The 16,520-nt window shown below is 44.5% G+C and overlaps 1 protein-coding gene and 1 non-coding gene across 5 annotated transcripts in view; both read left to right on the top strand.

Annotated features, from left to right (window-relative positions):
* Positions 1 to 467: 467 nt before the first annotated feature.
* LOC142560545 (uncharacterized) overlaps positions 468 to 16,520 on the top strand; it is an 81,997-nt gene continuing 65,944 nt past the window's right edge. For 3 of the 4 annotated variants that reach the window (XM_075672727.1, XM_075672728.1, XM_075672726.1), the window contains exons 1-7: positions 469 to 621; positions 1,105 to 1,175; positions 1,982 to 2,023; positions 6,253 to 6,365; positions 10,100 to 10,171; positions 11,341 to 11,480; positions 15,940 to 15,986. In XM_075672727.1, coding sequence (XP_075528842.1) covers positions 1,133 to 1,175; positions 1,982 to 2,023; positions 6,253 to 6,365; positions 10,100 to 10,171; positions 11,341 to 11,480; positions 15,940 to 15,986 — 457 coding nt within the window. In that variant the 5' untranslated portion in view covers positions 469 to 621; positions 1,105 to 1,132. Of the gene's footprint in view, positions 622 to 1,104; positions 1,176 to 1,981; positions 2,024 to 6,252; positions 6,366 to 10,099; positions 10,172 to 11,340; positions 11,481 to 15,939; positions 15,987 to 16,520 lie in introns of all 4 variants that reach the window. The other variant, XM_075672730.1, reaches the window with a different exon arrangement.
* Positions 5,560 to 5,750, top strand: LOC142562610 (U2 spliceosomal RNA). Its single transcript, XR_012823944.1, has one exon. It is a non-coding gene; the product is annotated as a U2 spliceosomal RNA (small nuclear RNA).

The raw sequence follows: 16,520 nt of genomic DNA, 5'->3' as shown, positions 1-16,520 counted from the left end.
GCGCACCCGCTTTGACAGCCTGCTTTTATTGCAGCATATACTTGTAGTTTGGATCCGAAGGAATTTCTGAAGTTTGCCATTCGTATTTAATGTACTTATTCGCCTTATGATGATAGTTTCCCGACAGCTGAACGCTAAGGCCTTAACCAGAAACATCAACTGCAGTCACAGGCATTTAAGGCTTGTCCTTCTTTGTTCGGTAAACTTGGCTGACCATGCAAATGTCCAACCAGGTGCGCCAGATGTAATAATGTCGTGCTTAATGTCTCTCACTGAAGATATCCACTGTCAAATGTTTTCGCACGTGGACAGGTACGTCTACCCTTAGACATCCTTTATCTAGCAAAAGTCAGCGAACGCCCTATGATCGATGTCTGAGAGAAAGACAGCTGAACCACGTTAGGGCCACTATCAGCAAATCAAATAGCAAAAACAATTTCAAAACGGTGAGTCTTGAATTTGCTAAGTCTTTTTAAAATGCCAGTCGCAGTTGCGCGGCTTTAGGAAGCACTATAAATGAAAATGACGTGCGTGGCTTTTCGCACATCAGCAGACATCTCGAGAGTACTGCGCATTCTAAACGTACGCGGTAAACCGCCATAATTGAGCTTTCATAAATACGTAAGTATTTCGCTTTCGCAGTGTAATCAGAATTATCTTATTTCACATGGTGTTTTCTCGCGCATAATTCGCGCTAGTTATCTAGCGAAGAAAGCTCATTCATTTTCTCGTTGAAGGACACTACGTTCGGCAATATGCATAAAAATATAGAATATTTTTGTCCCCATAATGCGCAAGAAGACTAGGTGTGTGCTTTTGCAAAAATAATTCCAAAAGTTTATTTTCCAGAAGCTTTTCCAAAAGGTTATATGCAGGATGTCAAGTTCGATCACACTTCCAGACAATTTAAAATAAGACTACCTCACTATGAAGAATCGCGCGTGAAGCTTTCGTAGTTCTGTCGTACGCTCCCTCCCCTTTCCTTACCTATTTTTGCAAAAGAACTCTGAATCATCATTTCACTACATTATTCTAATAACCTTCAGGCATGATCCCGTTTTTTTAAATTTATAATTTCTACCAACTTTGTCTTCCGTGCGACAGGAGAAGCACTTATGCCACTGTACCCACGATGAAGTCAACGTATATCGGCTTCTTATTCCTCACTTGTGTGTGTAAGTTATCAAATATTTTTCTTTCTTTTCTTTTGACATTGAGCTCTTCGACTCGAAAAAAGCTCCGATATATAAATCTTTTTCACGATGGTTCTTATTACCGACTGCTATGCTGCGAATGTGAGAGAGAGAATGAAACCTTTATTTGAAGCAGTGACTTGTCAGTCGAGGTGGAAGGGTCCCTTATTCCAGGAACGCGCGTTTTTTTTTCGCATTTCCCGGGCTTTTTTTAGGACGTAAAAAAAGTTCAGCACTTAACAAGTAGGAGTTTCGACGATGCTGAATCAGATGCTCTATAGAACGCATTACAACGTTCTTATTAGAAGTCATAGCCTCCAGTTTATACTTGCGAGGTTGGTCAATTAGTTAACTTTGACTAAATATGCAATTAAGCGGAATACAAAAGAAAACTGCTTAACTTGTTCCACTCAATAGCCAAAAACATGCGCTTGTCCGTGTCTTCGCAGCGTGTTTCGGCATAAATTAAAACCATGGCTTAAGATAGCTGTAACGCCCTGTATACATGACGCTGATATGATTCACTCATAGATGCTTGGTTTCGGGGTAGGGCACTTTTCTGTTGTTGCTGTTATTCTTGTTTTGTTTAAGGCACTGCCACAGATCACATTTTGAAGCAATTAGCCTTAAGGGTTGTCCTAATTTGTTTCTTCCCATTCATATTTTTATTTCACTGTACGCACCGAGTGGCTTTTATCCGAACAGTACCGTTTCTTACGTTGGTGAGCTCATATATACTGCATTTCCTAAACCTATGTCACAAATTAAAAATTTTGCTTCATTTCTAGATGCTACTCCCAGAAATTGGTGGGAACGCCCAGAGCACGAAGGTAATCTTATACTTAAAGCTAATCTTTCATCACACCGAGAGCTACTTTAGCAAACAAACAAGATGAAAAACGCAACAGGCAGTTACTTGTGTTTGCCTACAAAAATTCAATAAAAACCGTTTGGCACTTCTTCACAGACGCGCTGGGAATAGGCATGAGTGTTTTAGAGCAAAATCTCGTAGCAGGTAAATTGACATTCTGTACCAGATGCTTTTGTAGTAGATGGGCCAATAAAGGAAAAAAAGTAGCGTTAACCATAAATGCTAACTTAATTAAAGAATACACACCTTTCCAAGTTGCACTGAAAGGGCAATTATAAACAGCATTAGAAAAAGAAAGACAGCAGACATGTGCGGCCTCCCAGAACCACAACAAAACTGCGAGCCTAGGTTTCGCGAAGTTGCAAGAAAAAGTTTTGTTACCTGTAAGTACACCGCATACTTTAAAACATTAATCGCATGTGAATTGCCCGTTGAAAACCTTACCTGCACAAACGCTTTTGATCCCTTATACATAAATCTTTACAAAGGCCGTAATTCATCCAAACACATTTGACCATGCGATAACACTGGCTATATCATCGCACTACTATTGCTGAATTTGACCTTAGATAACTATGCCCCCCCGGCAGACGGGTTAAAATCTACGCTGTTTCGTAAAACGCAGTTATAACGCTCCGAAATGCTTGCATACGTAGTTTATTGCAAACGCAGAAATTAATCGACACACGTTACATTCTACTTACACATTACCCATAAGGTGTCCCTTATTTTCGCCACATATAAAAAAGGTGACTTCATTTTACCAATGACACTAGGTAAACAAACTAGAAACCTCTTATGACTCAGGAAATTAGGAAATGGAAAAAAGAACATGAAAATTCCACTGCACATTACACTTTCTATGCCCCCACTTGCACCAAACAGGAACTCGGCGTCATGTATAGTTGCTTTACTACCATGAGAAATATCGCTTATAAAGGTAGTATAAGATAGTGGAGCGCATGAATAAGTAATTTTCTACAAATTAACATCCACAGATTAAGCATTTATCTCTCGACCTCACAACAAGCTTCTTTTTTACTTGGACGAAATATGAACAACGTGCTTAGCCTAGTTCACTGACGAGTCGGAAAAACCAGCTACACGCCTCGTATAACGCATTAAAATTCGCAAAAAGAAAGAGTATTGAGTAATAATTTTCCGAACAGATGAATAAACCAAACACGTCGTCCATAATATGGGCTCCGTTTCCCTTAATATGAATTCATTCCTTAGTTTGGTCCTCCCAAGGAAGCGTGGAAACGTTGTAGTGTTTCATAGAACGCCTGTTAGGGCGCTGGATTCTCGTTCCTCATATATAGCAGTCCGTCTTTAATAAATGGTAGTCGACCGGCGTAGACGGGCTATGAGCATTAGGAGGCCAGGATACGAAGCAGAAACGAAGACGTGGATGTTCCAAAAAATCTTAACGATTTAGTTACAACACGGTTGAACATTGAGATGAGATGAGAGAGAGTTGTGTACATGACGGGGCCGCTTTTCATGTCAAATGATTTTCGGCCGTGCGCCTTCCAAAATGTGTTGAACTTCAGCGCAATACACTTGCACAACTCAAAGGTAAATATCTGTCTTTTTTTAAATCTGTTTCGAAAGAACGGTGAAGTTTCAACGAGTTCCAATTAGCAACGTCGAGAGGGTACTTCCTTCTCATAACACACGCTTTTACGACACTCGTGTAACTTCTGTTGCTTTATAGAAGTTTCCGTCAAGACCAAAACATTGCCATGACACCTCACGAAGTGCCGACTAAGTGTCATAAATGCGTATGCTATTACAAGGAAGTACCCTCTTCATGTTTCTGACAACCTCGTTGAAACCAGACTCTCGAAATATGATTTTTGAAGTTGCTGTTCATTGAAATACGCTAGTGTGTTGGGGCGAAACTCGACAGACTGTCGAAGGGGCAAGGTACAAAATTCGTGGGTATGTAAGCCCTATAGTCGCACTAACCACATCGCTGCAAAAATAAAGAAAAAATGAAGGAAAAAACATCTTTGACGTGCATGGCGCCCAAAACAACGCAGTAATCGAGAGGCCCTAATATTCCCACAATGAGAAGCGCTGTGACAGCAGAAATCAGATAAAACAGCTCCCAACTTCACCGAAAGCTGAACCCGTCGCTTGGATCCTTTAGCAGCGTAGCCTCAGAGGTCGCACTGGCAAACTTTAGCACGCATTAAAATAAAAACATTTTAGTAGGAGCCATCCAAGAAATGCCAAGCATTTCTCTCCTGCACATGGTCAAGCGAACACGCGTCGTCCTGAGCCAGCGCTCGCTCGAGGATCGCTACAAGCGCGGCCTGTGACACACTCACGAAGTACGATCGGAACCAGAGGCCATCGCAAACACCACACGCCAGGCCAAATTAGTCTTTAACAATGTGCTTTTGAGAGTGCGCGCCTGCGTCCGCCCAACTGCCGGTCTATCCAATCGGTGTGGCTTGGTCTCGGCGGCCTGTTTAGCTGCCGCTCGCATGGCGTGCCCCTGTTCTTCAGCTTCACGTCGCTTCCTTTATTTTTTTGCTCGCGCTCCACGGCAACGCGTATCTCGTGAACCTGTCGCTCCACCTCCTGCATCGCCACGTCAGTATGCATCACATACTTCTTTACTTTCCGCAGAGCCATTGCACCCTTACGCTCGTCTTCCGCTTTATGCTTTCGAGTGCCCATTGTCGTAAATGCAGGTACAGGGATATATGCGCAACGTAGCGCAGCTACCGCAACCGAGTGACGTCTATTTATGACGTGCACACCCACTTCCCGGTGAGTGGCGCAAGAAGGCCCCAAGCCAATAGCAGCGTGCGAACGAGCACATGAGGATGCATGCGCATCGGCGACACACTATGTGTCCTTGGACGACCTCACGTTCGACCTTGCCTCTGAGAAGGGGTCAAAGAAATGATTCGCATTTAAAGCTTTCCCTGAGGCTGAACTTTTAAAGAAGTACATGCTCACTTTTATTAAAGATAATGTGACAGTCAACACGCCGTTTCTAGATCACAGCGACGTTTTTCAGCGACTTTAGTGCTGCCTAGTTCGCCTGCTTCGAGAACTTCTCTGAACGAAATTCCTTCAAGCAAGTACCCGCTTGTTTCCGTTCACTTTCAGCAGGTTTCCAACGATATAGGGCAACACCGTCTTATACGTGGTGCGTAGGTTAAACGAGGTAAACTCGCTCGCAAACAGACATTTCGTAAAGCTTGACGCAACATTCGTAAAGTCGTAAAGCCAGCCCAAATTAGTAATGTTTGTGAAAAATCGCGGGTCATTCCACTCTGTGAAGGTGCACGACGAGCGAAGCTGCTTAGCACACGACACGGAGGTGAGACAGCCTCTTGAACAAATGTACGAACTCATTTACCGTGATATTTATATACATTGGCGTCGACGAGGGGACCGCCACCATGGGAGAGGAGAAGGAAAGTAGACACGCAAGCGCTTGGAACGCCGACAAAGAGAGCGCGGTGCGAACGTAGACGTGGCCGACGCGGCTCAAGGTGCAGTATCTGTTCTCATGAGCTTAATATCTGATACGGGTTCTATTTGGACACACTATATTAAACTTATTTTTGCAAGTTGGCGGAATGCTTGAAGCCTCGCTTTGTTGTCACCTCCACTGCGGGTCGGCGAGGTATTGCACCGTCTCCGGGATCTGCGGTATCCGATCTCCGGCATCGGCCCACGGCTTTTGCACACGCAGAACAAAAGTACACAGAACCCTAGTCATAAATAGCTTGGCTGTAGAATTTGGTAGAGTTGACACGCATCTGCGTCGCCTAAGGGCCCAATTAGCCACATCACTCGTCCTTCTCTTAGTCCTCGTTTAGCCTTCCTGAGGCGCTGCAAAGTGACGATAATGGATCACCATCTTGCCCGATCAGGCACCCTTAACATTCCTGACATATTAATTCCTATGTTCAGGAAGATCATCAGAGCTCCCCTCAGCCGGACATGCGCGCCTTTCTTGAGAAGGAAAAATATATCACACCATTACTTACATCCCCCCTTACATCTTCATTTTTTCAATCGACACCTGCTTTCTGATTCAACATGTCCACTTCTTGCTACACATAAAATCTTGAGATCTGTGAAAGCATAAATGCATGTTGAAATGCTTGACCAGAATTTTACCTACTTCAAAGCAATGTGAACTTCTCGCTGTTTCAGACGAAGTTATACATTTAGGACTACACTTCGTTTATGACAAGGCATTTTCGGAGCGAGCCCTCTTCAAAGTGAACGGCAGCTTCGACGCCTATTTCACTGTACTCACAAGAGCGGTAAGCAACAGAGGTTTCTTCGTTAAGCCACCCGCCATATTTTCGAATTGTTACGCGGGCCAAGTTTGTCTGCCGTTCGATAAATTAAATATGCTTGAAATGTTGCCAATTATTTCGCTTAGGTCTATTGTACAGGCCACGAGCGATAACTTCATAAAGGTACTCGTTTTGCGACTTTTCTACTTGCGGCCGAACAGCCTCATGATGGAGGAAATTCCTAGCTTCAATGAAATGGTCCTGACAATAGTACTGCTTTTACTTAATATTGCCTTTATACGTATGCCCGCTGGGGCCGTGTCAGCCCAGTAAAAGTAGGTACGCTGATGAGGAGGGTAGCGCCGGCGTATGCGATTGGTCCGCTTCCTCTTACTTACCTCGCGGTAGCTGGTCGAAAATCGCAGTGGCGTGCAATGCAAGGTTAGAAATGCCGCAAAAACGAAACCTCAGCAAGGAAGAGTTCGCGCAGAAATGTCGTATATGGGCCGAAAGGGTTCAGCAACGTTATACTGCCAAGCTAAACGAAAAACGTGAATTGTTATAGGCAGCTAAATCCATGCTCGCCGACAGCTCCGAGTTGTCAGAAATATCGGCGAGCAGCCACCTTCTATTCCTTTCGGAACGCGACAGCGCCCTGCTAGTCAGAAAATATTCGATTTTGTTCGTCGGATTATGCGTCTTTAACACGTACATGTCACTTTGACGCGATGAGTTTTCGCGATTTTATGACAGACAAGTGAACAAGTGAGCAGACAAGTGAAGCAAGTACAGTATAGACAAGTATAGCAGACAAGTGAAGTGGGACCAGCCTTGAAAGGCTTGACGAATAGCAGACGGCTAATGGCAAAAAATACCCCTAATAAGAAATTATTATTTTTCCTTCGTCGCGGCTAATCATGAAGAAACAGTGTGCATATAACATATTAGATGGGGGTTGTTGCGGTTTTCGTGACACCGCGTCAAATACTGGCGAAGTGGGAGTGGCCCGAAAATTTTTTGACCGATCGTGGAGGGCTGGTTGCAGAATATGAACAGAAAAGTTTGGAATAGCTTTACGTTATAGCGCCTCAGATCGACTAAGGTTTTGTAGACGTTATTTAACTGTTTACCCTGTTTAGTTGTGCTTCTCTACTCCGTCAATAAAGAAAGAAAGTATGCAGCCTAAATAGAAAACACATCCAACTATTGCGCTGGGTGACCCTGCTTCGCACAAAACCATCAGACAGATCTCTTTTTGATACGAAAGCCTCACATGCCTCATCGAGTGAAAAATCCGGGTTCTGTAGCAGCTAAACGACACCTAAATTCCCATTGGCTGCGACGTCACGTCACGTGCACACCTCGGCGGAGCAGAGCGGGCGAACAACTGCTGGCGCGCCACGTTTTGCGTGAGAGGAGAGGGCATCACCGCGACGCCACGCCACCCTTGCTCTCGCTCTCGAAAGCCTGTGTAATCCGCGCGTTTCTTGTCCGCGCAAACTCTCGCCTGCGTTCTAACTGTGCCTCAAAACGTGTCTAGCGTCTCAACACGCTCGCTTGCTCGCAAGAAGTTTGTAACTCGAAGGACCGCTCATAGACGTTCAGTGGAACAATATTGAGTTTGCATTCACAACTAATAAAAATCGCTTACGTATCCTTGGATCTTTTGTTGACGAGGTCCCAAACGAGCAAGACATTCGGACAGGCTCAAACCGGGCGAAGCGGCATCGAAAGCTTTGGTTTGAAAAGTTTCACGCTTTGAAGTTCACTTTCCAGACAAAAAACTTCTTGAGTTCAGATATTCACAAGTAAATATCGATACTCTCCAATGTGGGAGCGTATATACATTGGCTTTGTATGAATTATTTCATTAGATCTCGTACTTCTTCGTGACTTGGCCATGTTATCTGAACGATGCGCGTGTATTTATTTTACTACGTTTCTGAAGCAGTACTGTATCAGAGAGACTTGGCGGAGCACGTGTACCCTCAGCTAGAAGTTATGAAGTTTTATGCTGATACATTTCCCCACATTGCGAATCTCCGCCGGAATTTTTCCTAGCCTATCCGCATCATCTAGTGCATTCTAGCTAAAACCTTGCCCAAACTTTGGATCAACTTAACAAACGCTGGCCGCAAGCATGTAACTTTACGAAAGGGCTATGGTGACTTCATTCGTTCTGTTCCCGCACTGGTATCTAATGTGTTGCCGTATCGCTGGCAAAGTTTATGCGCGTCCCGATTAGTGATCTGCGTGATTGTGATTGTTGACGCCGTGTCGACAACTTCTGCTTGTGGTATTCCAGTAAAAATCAAGGGGCCCCGTGTGTTGACGATTCGGACAATGTTTGACCAAATTACCACAACTTCTGTATCAAACTTTCACCTCTTTCTATCTCTCACTCCTCGGTGTGTCACTCTTCAGAGGTGACGGCCATCCCACCTGCCATTGCCGGACAGAGCATTCGTTGCAATTGGTAGAAGGTACAGATAGTGCAGTCATAAACACCGTCTCGGAAAAAGACATAAGCTGAAGACTTGCCTAATGAAAAACTTCCCTGATATAAGTTTGATAATTACTAAAACTAAAAGCAAAAATACAATAATTAGCGATGATAATTTTATGCGATGTTCCAAGTCATTTCTAGTTCGCCCAATTTATCTGCGGCATCGTGCACCACACATTGCACAACATTTTCCAAGAAACAACATGCGCGAGCTATAAACAACGTTTCTGCTAAATGAGCGCTGTATACGAGATGGACTTCCTAAGTATGTATTCTTTACCGTAAATCGCTTTGAAACCCCTTGAAATCATCCGCGAACCAACCGCAGTGGTTAATCCGACAGGTCTTCCTACTAGAGGCTGACGCATTCGGACAACTCGTGTATGAGAACTTACACATCGGTTAATTGGTAACAGTATACCTAAGGCCCTTCTAAGCTCCGCTTTAACATTCCCGTAAAAGCTTGCACGCATGAGAAAATAGTGACGTTTCGTTCCTCGTGTTCTATTATGATGCGATTCCCAACGTACGAAAACAAAGGCCAACGTCAGTGTTCGCCTTTCGCGTCCTTCATTCACTGTGCTCTGTGTCGACCCTGCGTGGTTTCTTAGTGGCTATGGTGTTGGGCTGCTAAGCACGAGGTCGTGGGATCGAATCCCGGCCACGGCCGCCGCATTTCGACGGAGGCGAAAACACCTGTGTACTTAGATTTAGGTGCCCGTTAAAGAACCTCAAGTGGTCCAGAGTTCTCACCACGGAGTGCCTCGTAATCAGACCGTGGTTTTGGCATGTAAAACCCCATAATTTTGTGCGTTGTCGTTCACACTATTTTGTACCATGCTCAACATATACTCACTCGCGCAGTTTTCACTTCTACTGAGAGGGATGTATGATGAATACAACAAATTTAGCTACAAGAACTGGCGAACATAATGGCAACGGATGTTGTTAGAATAAGTCGCGGCACCCTAATGCGTGACTATGTCTTCTTTACAACTAAATAAAAATAGAAATGGTCCCATAGGTGGCACCTCGATGAAGCCGTTAGGTTGTATCATAATGCCACATTCAGCGACATTCTAGCCACCTTCAACGTAACAATTGCTTTTGCTTGTTTTTCGCTTGTTTTTATGCCTGAGTGCTACGAATTGTTGCAGCGAATAGCCCTGCTTCGTATAATAGTTATGGTTACAGTCAAACGCACAATTAAATCATTCAACTGCTTAACACAACCACTGCGTTAAATTTTCAGGCCCAGGAGTACTTCAAGCTACACGATGACCCCAAGATCCGCCTCACTCTTGTCGGATCATCGAAACTTCAGGTGAGAACATATAGCAAACAGAGTTAAACCTCGATTTAATCAACTTCCATATGACGAAATGTTCCATATAACGAAGTATTGAACTCTTTATAACCTCTTGTCCATAGAACACCATGTAATTAGAATCGCAATACAACGAAGTGTCCTTGTACGCGATTTCAATGTAATAAAATTTCGCTTCCGCAGCAAAAGCATGCCGAGACAGCAAATGGAAACTTCCGCGGACGCAGATGGTTAAATAATTGAATTACGAGCGGCTGCTTGCAAACGCACCTATCAAACCGCGCGCGGCGCGACAGGAGCGACCACCGAAGTCAAGCTGTATCATGTCCCGTATGAAGTCCAAGTGCGATAAGATCCTATCGCGTCCCGCGCACCTTGCGCGTTAGGTGGAAGCGAAAGTGTTCGAAGATGAGGAAGAAAGATGGTGGCTTCACGCACGAATGCCGGCTCCCCGCGCGAGCAAAGGAAAAGAGGGTGAGGGGAGGCACCTCGCCGTAACTGGGCCAAGCTCGCGCGAGGGGCGGGGCGGGAGGGGCTTTGAGGTGGCGCGCGTCGCGATTTCTGTCACTGGTCTCGGCCGTGGCTAAGCATGGCTCTTCGCGTGATTGAGCGCATATGCAGCCACGCACCTTGCTTTAGAAGTAATCTACTGCATGTGCAAATAGTGGGCCTGCCGAGACTGTGTCGCATCACGTAAGCTGTCTTCCCGCACGTTTAGCATTGAAGGTCGCGTAATCTCGAGTTTTCGGTGACCCGTTGGAGCGAGAGGCAGACGAAGCATTCGCTCCCCACTGCCGGCGCTTTTCATGATAGCGTCGTCCCAGTGCTGGCTTCGCTTAATTCGTACCGCACTATCTATCGTCGACGTGGCAAGAAACCGTATCGTTCGTCGCCGATTCCCAAGATCATCAAAATGAATTCTTTTCTCATTCAAATCTGCTTTTTTTTTTTTCGAATGACCGATCATTTGGGAAATTCAGCGGCAAGTTTGCGGGTAAAAGAAATCAATCGGCGACTGTACTTATCTGCATAAACGGTCAAATTTCTATACAACGAAATTTCGATATAACGAAGCAAATTGGCGATTTTACCTACTTCGCTATATCGAGGTTTAACTGTATATATTCCGCTGCCAATCACTCATTTGCTTTCTTTTTTTCAACCAGGAGGAAGACATAATTAATAGCACTATTATAAATGGAACAGATAAACTACAAGCGAATGACACACTGGACAAGCTGGGCGCAATAATGACCTGGAATGAAACACTGAAACGCGACGTCGACATAGTGTTTCTTGCGACAGGGTAAGTACACGGTGATGCAGGCACCATTCAAAGGACAATGCTTCTGCTGTACCTTGCAATATAACTTCTGCCAGCCTCACCCATCATTCGGAAAAACGATAGCAAAAGTGCGTGCGTGAAGAATTCTAATCCCGGACAGTGGCATTAACGAAGGAGACTCAGAGCGCATAGGGTAGATGAGCCTGGCCCTTCCACTAATCCTTCATCACTGAACTGGAGTTCAGTGAGGCGACCACACAAGAAGCTAAAATGATACGTGTAACATCAAGATACCGGAAGAAGGCACTGTGACCCACAGATAAATATTAAGCGTCGCTGATACTGTAGTTGCACTTGGCGCTGAGTTGTGTGTTAGTATGTTAAGCAGTACTACGGCAACTCGCTTTAGTGAACTGCGTGGTTTTGACTGAAAAGCCGCCCAGCCATAATTATACTGCCGCAGTCAGCTTTTTCTTATTGCGAAGGACGGGCCAATGTTAAGTGACCGGACAGATATCCACCCGTAGGCGATCATGGTGGTTCTGGCAGTGATGAGTTGTTCCAGAAGAGAACATTGACACTGGCAAAGCTCCGAACAGCCAGCGAGAAAGGTTCCGCTGCTTTAAAATGGCCCTGCAGCACTTTTGATCCATGTCGTGCAGGACTGCGGTGACAGCGGCGCTCCGCCCACCGAATGGTGCGCAGATTAATTTTGCTTTTTAGACTTTCACGTAGATGCCACTACTTCCTATTTTGACACCCATGACATTATAAACTCAGAGGCTGCCACATAACAGGGTTTACTGAAGCTTCGTCTTGCAGTAACCGGTGCAGTGCACTTCTTTTTTTTTTTTCTCGCACAATTTCCAAAGCTACGAAAAACAACAAACGCCGTGTTCGCGAGTGAGCCTACGTATGCCTGTTTTTTACACAAAATAGCGAAAGACGCACCGGAACGCGGTGACGTGCACTTTGACAGAAGTCAACGAAGCTTCACCGATGCCACGATATTGCGCTGTGGAGGAGGCGGCCCATCTCGAACAGAAGACGGCCATTGAACTCTGAACGGATTGGCGTTTCGTAATCTTTTTTTTTTTAATGCGTCGAATACCACGAACACTGCTGACGCTGCATAAACTTTTGTGGCTGTCGATAACGTCAATATTTCGCGTGTCGTTTGACACATTTAGCGAATAGTCGCATGAGGGTGTCACGGTGCCATATTATGTGCAGTTTAGATGGCGGGGGTTTGACAGAGCCGTAGGAAAGCATGACCGATCTTCACAGAGGCATTATGAGTTCCTTACTGCATGGATTTGAGTAATACGCGGCTCAGGGGCTCACGGAAGCATTCTCTCTCTTCTAAGGTAATTTATTTACCGCGCACTAAGAGTGTTGCAGGGCCCCTTTAAGCTTTGCCGAGCTTACTGTAGTCGGTGACAACCTAAGAATTACAAGGAAGCTCCACGCACAAAAACGCAGGGCACCTGCTCTTCACCTCTGAAAGAGCGCTAAACCAGCTGGAGTCTGCTCACAGCTTAATGACTTTGGTCGCCTAAGGTAAATGCTAGGACTAATTGGAAAATCAAAGCTAGTTTTTTTTTTTTTTAGACTATAATATTACCTTTGGCTGGGAAGCGACATCAGGATGCCCTATCATATATGCCTAGACGTTCACGTTTCATCCCGAAACCAATACGAAAATTGTTTAAAGCATGCGAAACCGCTTGACGCCAGGTAAATAATCAAATCTAATTGGCTTGTCGATTTATGCAAATTTTTTATTAACTGGACAGCGTACATTTGTGAGCAAAAGTATACGGACCAAGGATTGCGCGAGAAAACTCATTTAGACCACTTTCTGGGAATGCAACTTGGAATGAAATACTGCAGTCCAAACATGGCATAACGAATCCTTTAGTGTACTCGTCAGTTTCCGTTTGTGCGTGTTATTTACTAACAAATTCTATTTTTTTGGCAACCCTGCGGTCCGTATACTTTTTCTCACGAGTGTAAATATAACCTTGTCACTCTCAGGTTGTCACGCAAGGTTGTAATTATCACCGCAGTTAACGCTAGCTGGGGCCCTTAGGGTACTGACAAAAAAAAATTAAATTCATTTTCGTCAAGTGGAATAAAAGCCCGTATCTTCAAAGGACTGGTGTGTACATTCGGTCGTTTGTTCGCACATGTTCGAAGTATCTATATTTCTCTGTGTTACACAACACGTCATCTGCGATACTGGAAGGAACTAATGTAAATAGATTGTTTCTGTACGTTGCCGATTTCCTTATTGGTTGTTCCACAGAAAAGTTTAGTCGTCCAAAAAGTTAACAAAGTTGTTGAATGGTGACTTATGCCGCTACAGATGACGCAGCAACTTCCTGTAGAACGAAGTCTGTGATTTCTGGGAGTACGTCTGAGCTTTAGCGACCACCATGCTCGTTGAAATTACGAGCCTTGTTTTAGTAAACAACTGTTGTGCCTATCAATCATCGAATTCGAAACTCGTCCAGCAAGCCATCGTTAATCTGTGTTTTCAAAACATTCGGCGGAAATCTCGCCATCATTTTATCGAGAACAACCTCAGCAAACGGGGCGTCAACCTGACTCAGCCTGGGTACTCTAACAGTTTGCTGATTCCCTTAATGATGAATTCTTACGAAGTCATGACCCAAAAGCAAGGTACTCCGAAATTAAATAGAAAAAAAATGCTGTGGTTCCTTACATTCAAAAGCTATCGTAGAAATTGAAAAAAACATTGCGCGGCGCTCAAATATACAAGTTGCCTTTTCGGCAACAAATAAGCTGGCCAGATGGCCAACCCAAAATTACACTCGTGAACAGCAGTGCAAAAAACAAAAGAACAAAAATAAGTCCCTTTTATCTGAGACATGTGTTGTCTACAGAATTCTGTTGTCCTGTGGCAGATTTTACATAGGGCAAACTCGACGAAATAGCGTAGCCTGAACAACGTTGCCCGAATGACCAGCTACAGAAATACACAAACATAAGGAAACATTCCGGTTGGTCACTGGTGTTTCATCGTAACAAGTGAGGGTGATCACCAATGTTTCACCAGTACAGTGCCGTTTTCAAAGCCAGAGATCAATCAACACGTGAGTTAATCGAAACAGCTAATGCTCTCAATTTGGCAGAAAAAGTGCTTGCACTGCTTCCCTCTATTTGAAAAAAATGGCTTTAATTAATGGACGTGTGCGCCATGACATGATGACACGCCCCAGCTGACATGCGCAAGAGGTCGATTTAAAAACATGCATGACTCTCAAAATAAACAGTTATAAGTTATCGCTGCGTGTCATCGCTCTGGTGTCAGTACCTTTTATTTAGAGCTACTTGAAAGACCAACTAGGCTCTAATTACCGCATTTGGCGGGTGAGGCGCCTTTGTGAAAAAAAAATTACAAGTTAGGACACTTACGACACAACAACCTTACAACTTGAAATGAAAGTCATTTTGACGACAAAGCATAGGTCGAACTTTTCTGAACGAAGTATTAGGTCATGCCCTCGTTTTGGGTCACAAAACTCGTAGTATTCACGCGATGACACATATTTTATCTTGCAGCTCGACTAATACATCCAGCTCTAACTAACCAGCTCGACTAATACATTTATTTTTAAGCATACTGCAAAATAAAAGAAACAAGCATAGAAAGAAATAATAAAATCAAAAATAATATTTGAAAAAAAACGTAGGAATAACACCGAAGATAATCGCAATAAAGACGACACTTGGTTTCCGCGATGTCCAGGCATTGCAACATCCCGACTTTTCACACCAGAAATCGGCATCATTATAGCCACACGAGTCCACACCTAGGCCTAGCTGAACTTTCTCACGGTGCTAGCGATTTCGGCCGCCGGGCATTGACGAGCGTAACCACATGGAACATTGCCGAAAAACCGCTACAGTGAAATCCACAGCTTCCGTTGATCAGCCGTACCGTTAACCGTCACGCCTTGCACAGTGGCAACCCCCGAGACAGTGAACTCTCTTCACACAAGTTGGCAGAGCTGCATGGTGGATGCCCCAAAAGGATGACTCAGAGTGCAGCTCTCCCATAACGTATACTAGGAAAGCTACCATTGTTCGTGAGCTTTGCACATTACTCAACACCTTACGCTTCATTATAGTTACGTATGCCTAAGTACACTGTGTGCTGCTAGTGTTCTTTACTCAACGCACAGAATTTACGACACGTGTTACGTCCGATGTACAAAGAGCTAAGCATCGAGATATGGCAGGAGCCACCGAGACTCCGGATTGGGCAACGCTCCTGCTAAGGGAGTCCGTGGAGCCAGCGTAGAATCTGAACAACGCCTGTCACGCGACGCGCGCGGCGTTAAACTTAAGCACTCAGAAAGCCACCATCTTTCATCATCAGTGTTTTGTTAACAATGTTCTCGTGGTCTGAATAAGACAGTGCTTTACAAATGCATCATGTCGCTGAGCGCAGGAAGAAGCTGCAGATCAGAGAATCATGGATGACCGGAGAGTGGTACGGTGAGAAACTATAAAATCACTTTCTTCACATAAACTCCATCCTTATGTAGTACTTCGTATTAATAGTAGCGCACTCTTACTCTACCAGCGCTTTTTGCGTCTGTGTGATCTAGGTTTTGCTTGTACATATCAAAGGTCGTAATTGCTTCATATAATATTTTCATTTTATGCATACGTTGTTTTGCACGGCAAAAGTTGTGCTGCCGATCGCGACGCTGTCACTTATTTTTTTAAATGGTATGTTTTCGGTGCAAGGGTTAAACTTAATTCACGAAGCTTTACGGCCGTAAGAACTCTGCCACTGCTTGGACGCATCTGCTAATTTGTCCGCTATGACTATTGACAGTCACGTGTTCTCAGGAAGCGCTCTGGTGCGTACAGGTTCCTGGTGTATAAGATGTCTTGCATCGCTCGTTCGTGGCGCAATGCGGCGCATGCGCCTTCAGAGGGCAGAAAAACATATGTGCGCTTCGCCAAAGTAGAATGTATTGATCACGTGAAACTCGGTGTCCGGCAAGCAGGAAATTGAGAACG

The sequence above is a fragment of the Dermacentor variabilis genome, chromosome 10, assembly GCF_050947875.1.
Source record: "Dermacentor variabilis isolate Ectoservices chromosome 10, ASM5094787v1, whole genome shotgun sequence".
NCBI lineage: Eukaryota > Metazoa > Arthropoda > Arachnida > Ixodida > Ixodidae > Dermacentor > Dermacentor variabilis.
This window is presented reverse-complemented; position numbering and strand designations above follow the sequence as displayed.